We start from the raw sequence: 7,713 nt of genomic DNA, 5'->3' as shown, positions 1-7,713 counted from the left end.
CCAAAGCCCCTTTTGGGACCCCCATTTCCCCTCCGCGCCCAGAAGCGGAATAGGAACTCTTCACAGTGTAGGTGCTGTGTGAGAGCAGGAGTTTGCAATCTCCAATGTTTAGTTTTGGTCCCAAAACTGCCACCACTGTACTGTATCATACTTAACTCTCACCAAATTGCAGCATTTCACCTCAGTTTTGGCTTCTAGATGCTTACCTTGGTTTGCTGGGGTTTTTTATCCCTAGAAAGATAGGGAAATGCTTTGCCCCTGCTCAAAATACATATTCTGGGGCCTGAGTTTTAAGGGAAATTAGCTTCGCTCAGGCAGGGGGAGAGTGTCTGAGACGGGGATCCGCTCACCCTGTACCAGCGAGCGGCCTCTTCGAGAGGCAGGCGGCGCAGACGAGGACTCCATCGCGGTAACACAAGAGAGTGAGGGATCACTGGTGCCGGTGGCACAGCTCCTGCACGGTCGCCACCACGCTGGCCAGCCGCCGACTGGGGCGGAAGGCGCCGTGCGGGAGCGGCACCCGGCTCTGCGGACACCGCCACAGGCAGCGCCGGCAGAGCTCAGGATCGTCACAGGATCCTGGAAGAAATCCAAGCAGACAGCGCAGGTGGTTTCCTCCTGGAGGTGTCTGATGGCGCTCCCCGCGGCCATGGTTGTTTACAGGACGCACTCGGGGAAGCGCGCACCGAAAGGAGCCTGGACAGGGTATCCCTGGAAGTGGCGAAGGGCGGGACAGCGGGGATTTACGGAGAGAAGGGAACGCAGACAGCGGCAGCCGAGGCCTGGGAGGGACGAGCCCTTGGCAAGGAGAATTCTGACCCCTCCGGCTGCAGCGGGGGAAGCAGAGTGCGGCCAGGAGGGGGCTCCAGGAGACAAGGATTAAAGCAGGAATGTGGCACGTGGGCAGAGTTCCCTGGAGCTCATGTAGATGCCAGCTTGGAGCGGGAGGGTTAAAGTGCAATAAAAACCCACCGTCGTGTGTATTTTAGCCATAACAACGTTGACGGAGTTTCAGTGTATTATATCCCATTTTAATATAAGACATATGCATGATTAAGTATAATTGCAAATTTTATTGTAGAGCCATGAAAATAATAAAAAAACACATAAAATAATGTTTAAAACACTAACCAGGAATTATAGTTATGCATAAGGTAGATAAAACAGTAAAATAAATTCGATGTTCCCAAAAATCGTATTACCCCAGAATTGATCAGCTTCGGGTTTTTCATGGGGAAAAAAAAAAAAAATAGGGAGAAATTATGGGTGGAAAAAACCGCACTGGACATTCATTACTCCCTAAAAAACACCGTTTATAGCCGCAGATTTGCCTCTGCCCCGGGGGCGGGGGCGCATGGAAAACTCCCTGCTGATTGTTTGATCCCGGGTAGCGGCGCTGGGCGGTCCCGCCACTGACTTCTCGAGGTGTGGAGCGGGACAGGGCGGGACCGCGAAACCGAGCCCAAACAAGCCCAAAGTTTGATGTCTCGGGGCAAAGAAAAAGGGAGGGGGGAAAAAAAAAATAAAAAAATTTTAAAAAAAGAGGAAAACAAACAAACAAACAAATAAAAAACGCCTGGAAGATTACTTAACAGACCAACTCAATGCTTAATTAATTCTTAATTATTTCAGGCACTGATTGTTTTTCCGAAGAAGAATCTCAGCCTACGTAAGGATTCTGTAGCAGCAAGAGAAGTCAGGGGTGTGCTAGGTATAAATATTTCCCCAGAAATTTTCTCCCCGGGATGAGGTGGCGGTGAAGGGGCTACACGAAGCGGGGGGCGAGGCGAGACAGCTAAAAAAAGCTGTCCCTTGGGGTGGCCGCTGCCCCGCGTCCCAAAGAGCTGCGCCGCGGGACGGGCGAGGCGGCGATACAGGAGCGGGACTGAGCCGTGGGCACTGCTGGAGTGACCAGAAAAGCTGCCCCGAGGGCCAGACGGCGCTAGAAGAGCCGCACCGAGCCGGGGGTGCGGTGCGAGCCCCTCTGGTGGCTGCCCGGGCTCTGGAAGCTGCTCCGCGGTGCGGGCCAAGGGGCCGGGGGGTGACTGTCTCCTCTGACAGGTGTGGCCAAAAGGGCTGCACCGAGAGGGGGGCCAGATGTGAATAGAATGTATGGAGCAGAATAAAAGAAATAGAATTAAAGAGCCGCAGCGGGGGATGGCCACTGAGAGCGGCACTGCGGGACAAGACAGGCGCGGTCCCGCGGGGAGTCGCCGCTTATCGCGCTGCTTATCGTGCGGGGTTAGGGGGCAGCCGAGTGACCGCAGCCAGAGACGGGGCAGCCGCTTCCAGAGGCGGCGAGGAGTGGGGCGTGCTCTTCTCAATCAAGGCCGCATATTTTAGGCCCTGGAACAGATCCGCCACTGCACCCGAGAACCGGGACTCGTGTATCCCGCCTGCTCCCTCCTTCCTGGCCCAGCGGAACAGAGAAATACCTTAAAATGTAGCCGATGCATGCAGACAAATACACACACACATACACAAAAGGAAAATCGGGGGTGGGGGGGTGGTGTTTTGTTTTGTTTTTCTTTAATTCATTACCTACATGGTGAGCAGCAGCACAAGATTGGTTACTAATTAAAGCAGCTGGGAGGGGAGCTTGTCATAAAACCATTTGTGTCCCCAGGAATATGGGCAGCACCTGAGATGAGGATGCACAGGCGACATCTTGCAGAGTCCAGCTACTGTGCCCACATCGTGCATCTCCCGGCAATGACCCCTGTGACAGCTGCCAGCCAGCTCCTGGCCTCAACGGGGCTCTCTGGCCTCGTCCTGCCCTTCCTCCTCATCCCACTGCATGCTTTTTCTCTCTTCCAAAAGCTGTGGGAGAGGAGTCGTTCCAGTCTCCAGCGTCATCTCTGCTGTGGGGAGACCCATGGTGGGATCCGTGTCTGGCAGGAGGGAAGAAGGTGGGGAGTGAGAAGGTGCAGAGCCTTTCCCTTGGACAAACTCTTCTTCCTCCTGAAATGCCTCTGACTCCCCCACCAGATAACTTAATTATCCCAAAATGCAATTGAACTCCTCCCAAAATAACTCTGAATTCCTTCCCCAATATATCTGAATTATCCCAGGTACCTCTGCATTTCTCCCCAAAGGCTCCAAATTCTCCTAAAATACCTCTGAATTGTTCTAAAATATCCGATTTCTACCCAAGTACCTCTGAATTTCTCCAGGGCCTCCCACAGAGCATCGCTTTGGCGGCAGCAGGAGCTCAGGCTCTTTTCCAGCTCCTTGGGGAGTCCCGAGGGGAGGTGGAGTCTCACTTCACTCCAGGAGGGAAAAGAAATGACAGGGACAGATGTTGTTACCTGACGGATGTATCAGCCAAGCCCCTCTCCGCAGCTGGAGTGACAGGGACATGAAGCAACCAGTTGCCACATACCTGCTTAGGATGCTCCCAACATCCTAAAAGAAAAAAGGGAGAAAAGGGGGAGTTAAAGACCTCATAGGCAGCAGTTTGGGAGAGCTTTTTGGTAAGGTGGGCACTCACCTGGGGCAAGCAACAGGCCTCCAGCTGCCCGATGAGTCTGTGGAGCTGTGCAACCCCCTCGGCCACCCGCAATGATTTTTCGGCGTGGGTAGCTGTAAAGGTGGTGTCCAGCTCAGCCAGCCGCCCCAGCACCGTGCACTCCTGCTCCGCCAGCAGCCGGCGCAGCCGCTGGAACTCAGCCTCAATGCGGCGCCGTTTGGCTTCACTCATCTCCTGGAGGAGACAGAAAATCCATATGCAACCCCCAGCCCTGAATTTTCCCCTTTTGAGTTAAAGGATAAAAGTACTTAAGCTGTAGCCAGGGGGGCTGCAACACTGAGGCAAGGCTGGTTAGCAAAGCTAATTAGCAACTGCAGGGTAATTAAGTATTTAATCCCAAGCTTCTTCTTTCCCCTCCCCCATTGCCATTCCTCTCTACATTCTGTCCAAAAACAATCCAGGCCCTGAGAAGCAGGGGGAAGCATTAATTCCATGTTAACAAACGTCCCTTTATGAGTCAGTCTGGGATGAAAATGAGCAGTGCCATGACATTGGTTTAAAGTGTGGATAATAAGCAGATGCACATGGAGGTGGTGCTTGCCAAACCTGCCCAGGATCTGCACCAAACCACTCCAACTGGGTGTAGGGCTTTGCAGGGCGCCAGAATGCCTCTTGGATATGATCCCATGTGTTTCTTCAAGAGGGGCTTGGGGAAAAATAAATACCCAAAGACCCATTCAGACTAATGAAGAATGGAGGGGACTCCTGTACCAGGTAGTCCTGGTGTCTCTTCTCTTCACTCTCTCTCCAGTCCAGAAATTCTGCCAACACCTTTCTAAGGGATTGCAGGTGAGACTGTATTTTCTCCTGAATAAGCAAACAAAACAAAACAAAACAAATAAACAAACAAAAACAACAATTGAAGCAATAAACCCAGGTTGTTTGTATAATCCTGCCTTCAAAATCTTACATTATTTGCGGGAGGAAAGCAAATAATACCCCTAAAAAAGTCCCCTCACTGCCTTCCCTGGAAATGCTGGGATCAACTCACTTTGTGTTTTTCCCATAACTAGGAGCAGGCCCAAAAAGAAATTAAAATATTTTCACTTTGCACTTTTTTTTCAGGGGGAGAGGGAGGGGGAAGGACTGATGGGTCATAAGAAGGTGATCTCACCTCGCAGGTCTTGTCTGCTCCTCCAAAAGTCTTCATCACCACAGCCTGTGGTGGCTCACCCATTGCCTCCTGAGGGGCTTTTCTCTCTTCAGCACCAAGAGATGAAGCTCTGGCCAGTGTCAGCACTAAGGTTTTGTGCAGCTGCTGTGGCCATGCTGCCCTTCTGGCAAAGAGAAAGGAGTGCTGGGGGTTGGCTGTGGCACAGGGTGAAGCTGCCTGCCCCTGAACCGCCCCTGGGTGTTCCTGTGCTCAGTTCCTGGCACACAAGCTGCCCAGCTGGAAAAGCAAATGTACCCACAAGTATTCTTTGAACATTTTTTTATATCCACAAGGTTATCTTATTTCCAGGCATTGCTGTCACATTCCTCACCTGGAACTGCTCCCAGCTTGTTCACCTCCATCAGGTGTAAGGGGCCAGAGTCAGATTTGGGGAACTAGGGGGGCAAAATTTAACCAGTTTCTCCTTTGTGGTGCCATGCAATAATGCTTTTTTTTTTTTGCAATGCCTTAATTTTCCTCCCCTCCCTCCCCAGTGCCTGTGTTGAGAAAATAAGTGGCCCTGAAATGGGGGGAAAGGGGCAATCAGATGGTGCAGAAGGTGTCCAAACACGTCATGGCCCCATCTGCAGGCAAGAGATTGGAAGGCTCCTCCCTTCTTGGCTGATAAAAGCTGGCAGAGGCTGAGACAGGACTGAGCTTTGGCTGAGCCTGTGCCAGGGAGAGGAAGAAAAAAAATCCCAAAAGGAAAAAAAAAAAACCAAAACAGTGGAGAAGCAGCCAGTGGAAGAAAACCGTCTGGAGGAACCCCAAAACAGCACCAGTGACAGCAAGGAAAACACCAAGGTTTGAGTGAGGGGGAAAGTCCCAGTGGTGATAGGGGGGTTGCATCACCCTAATGTCTGTAGGGGTTGGGGAAAGGGGATTTTGAGCCCCCTCCCTGTCCCATGAACTCAAGGAGGGAAGTGATTTATCCTTGCTTTGGTCTCAAGATCTTTGTTTTGGATTTAAAGGTGTTTTGCAATGGAGGGTCATGGTGATTATTTGCTTCTCATCTACCTTTAACAATCCAGCTGGGGAATTTGAGTGGGAAACAGCATGGCTCCTGCTATTACCTCCATTTGGGTGATTTTCTCACCTTTTTTCCTCTTTTACTCATCACTCAGCTGCTTTAATCCCCTTATCTGAAGGTTTGCTGAGGAAGGCACATGGAAAAGAAGCAACGTGTTGGTTTTCAGCTGTAACAGCAAGGTTTATTCAATTATTTTGGGGCTTTATTACTCATGCATGGGGCCCTTTAGCACAGGCAATCCCCTCCTTGCATGCAAAACCCCACACTGACTTACAGAGGATGAATTTGAGGCCATTTGGTGCCAGCTCTTATCTCCCCACACACATTTTCCCCAAGGTCAACAGCAAATTTCTTCCCCATCACAAGATTTCTCTGGATGTGAGAAGTGAATGTGGCTTATCTCAATTTTAGGGAATTTCCTCACTCAAACAAACTTTGTCATATTTGATTGATGAATGGTGGAGGCAGAGATGGATTTAAAATTAATAGATTCTACCTTAACCCAGCATGAGGAATGTAGATTTGGGGATATAATAGTATCTACAATTGGGATGGGTTTATCCCAATGTCCTCCTCATGTTCCCTTCATAGTCATCAGGGAATTTATTGATTTAACCCATCTCCAAGGGTATTCCCATAAATGAACCAAGCTTTGTTGCAACTGTTGAAGAAAAAGAATGCTATTTTATTAAAGTACTTCGATTAAAAGTGGTGGTTGCACACATTTTTGACATAGAAAGGGGCAGAAGCTGAGACGTGACTGTTTGAAGGATAATACTTAGATTTTATCCATTCTTTTCTTTTCTTCTGCCAACAGTCAGGAAGAGAGGACAATTACTGAGGGCTCAATGGCTTTCTTCCTCAAACCACGGCCATGCACGTGGGACCTTGCCCTGGACTACCACACCGCCAAACAGTTTGAAGGTAATCAGAGGTGGCTAGAGAGGAGCAAAGTACCTGTTCCTTGGTTTTCTGGGCTGAGATGTTCAATGGAGTTGGAGATTCTCCAGCTCCACCTTCTGTCTCCCTAGGGCTTCTGTCTCCAACCTCCATCTCTTTGCTCTTCCATCTCCAACCTCAGCTGGATATATATGCTCCATCTCCAGCTTCCACCTCTTCGCACTAACATCTCCAGCCTCACCTTTCCTCTCCCTTTCTCTCTGAAAAGTCACCAGTAAAAGCATTTTCGGGTGCGTATTCCCTAGGCTTGTATTTGGCTTCCGATTAATTTTCTGCTTTGCTTTTCAGTGGACGTGACCCTGGATCCAGCCACAGTGGGTCCAGAGGTGATCCTCTCTGAAGACCTCAAAGAAGCCACCTGGGGTAGACCTCAATGCCAGTGGCCTGAGGGTCCAGGCCGCTTCGACACAGATCCATGCATGCTGGGCAGCGAGGGTTTCACCTCGGGCCGTCACTACTGGGAGGTGGAGGCCAATGGGCGCTTCTGGGCCGTGGGGGTGGCCCGTGAGTCAGTTCAGAGGAAAGGCCGGGTCCTCTTCAAGCCCAACACTGAAATCTGGGGTTTGCAGAAGTATGATGAGCTCTGTGTTGCCCTCACAGCTCCGTCCAACACCTCTGTCCCTCTCCTCAATGGGGAGATTGGGGTCTACCTGGACTACGAGGTAGGACAGGTCTCTTTCTACGCTGTCAGCCGCCGCCAACGCATCTTCACTTTTCCTGTGGCCTCCTTCAGTGGGGAGAAGGTCTTCCCCTACTTTTGTGTGCTCCTCTCAACCATTAAACTGTCCCCCAAGGGCTGATGCCCTGGAAGGATCCTCCCAAAAGCTGGTTGCATCGTGGTGGTTGTAAATGCTCGTTGATACTCCCCAACTCTTATTTTCCAAGTCTTGGACTCATTTCTAACTCAGTTCATGGTCCAACCTCCATCTTAGATGTCTCTGTTTTGGGTTATGTCCAGGGGGTTTTGGGTCTGAGCTCAGCACTGCTCATGTCAAGTTTTTAAATTCATACAAATCTCATTAACTGAAGCTGGGTTTCCCT

The 7,713-nt window shown here is 50.5% G+C and overlaps 2 protein-coding genes across 5 annotated transcripts; one reads left to right on the top strand and one right to left on the bottom strand.

Annotated features, from left to right (window-relative positions):
* Positions 1 to 1,584: 1,584 nt before the first annotated feature.
* On the bottom strand, positions 1,585 to 5,352 carry LOC131592883 (E3 ubiquitin-protein ligase TRIM11-like). 4 transcript variants are annotated; one of them, XM_058864753.1, is made up of 7 exons: positions 5,014 to 5,352; positions 4,644 to 4,919; positions 4,241 to 4,336; positions 3,491 to 3,703; positions 3,383 to 3,405; positions 3,158 to 3,267; positions 1,585 to 2,891 (listed from the first exon to the last, which is right to left on the bottom strand). In XM_058864753.1, the coding sequence occupies exons 2-7, from the start codon at positions 4,704 to 4,706 to the stop codon at positions 2,749 to 2,751; spliced, it is 648 nt and encodes a 215-aa protein (XP_058720736.1). In that variant the 5' UTR covers positions 4,707 to 4,919; positions 5,014 to 5,352; the 3' UTR covers positions 1,585 to 2,748. The 4 variants fall into 4 exon arrangements, with proteins under 4 accessions (XP_058720736.1, XP_058720735.1, XP_058720737.1 ...); XM_058864752.1 differs by having other exon boundaries at positions 4,644 to 4,806; XM_058864754.1 differs by having other exon boundaries at positions 4,644 to 4,803.
* On the top strand, positions 5,352 to 7,693 carry LOC131592885 (butyrophilin subfamily 1 member A1-like). Its single transcript, XM_058864756.1, has 3 exons — positions 5,352 to 5,486; positions 6,530 to 6,636; positions 6,961 to 7,693. Exons 2-3 carry the CDS (start codon positions 6,561 to 6,563, stop codon positions 7,470 to 7,472), a joined length of 588 nt encoding a protein of 195 aa, XP_058720739.1. The 5' UTR covers positions 5,352 to 5,486; positions 6,530 to 6,560; the 3' UTR covers positions 7,473 to 7,693.
* The last annotated feature ends 20 nt before the right edge of the window (positions 7,694 to 7,713 follow it).

The sequence above is a fragment of the Poecile atricapillus genome, chromosome Z (genome assembly GCF_030490865.1).
Source record: "Poecile atricapillus isolate bPoeAtr1 chromosome Z, bPoeAtr1.hap1, whole genome shotgun sequence".
In the NCBI taxonomy this organism is placed as follows: Eukaryota; Metazoa; Chordata; class Aves; order Passeriformes; family Paridae; genus Poecile; species Poecile atricapillus.
Note: the sequence above shows the minus strand (reverse complement) of the source record. Positions and strands in the feature narration are given on the sequence as shown.

What these genes read in the sequence shown, in the direction of transcription:
- LOC131592883 (XM_058864753.1), bottom strand. Translation starts at nt 4,706, where the DNA reads ATGGGTGAGCCACCACAGGCTGTGGTGATGAAGACTTTTGGAGGAGCA. An exon ending in AGAGACACCAGGACTACCTG is followed by an intron (nt 3,704 to 4,240) that starts GTACAGGAGTCC and finishes TGTCTCCTCCAG; the next exon opens with GAGATGAGTGAAGCCAAACG. An exon ending in AGGCCTGTTGCTTGCCCCAG is followed by an intron (nt 3,406 to 3,490) that starts GTGAGTGCCCAC and finishes TTTTTCTTTTAG; the next exon opens with GATGTTGGGAGCATCCTAAG.
- LOC131592885 (XM_058864756.1), top strand. Translation starts at nt 6,561, where the DNA reads ATGGCTTTCTTCCTCAAACCACGGCCATGCACGTGGGACCTTGCCCTG. An exon ending in CACCGCCAAACAGTTTGAAG is followed by an intron (nt 6,637 to 6,960) that starts GTAATCAGAGGT and finishes TTTGCTTTTCAG; the next exon opens with TGGACGTGACCCTGGATCCA.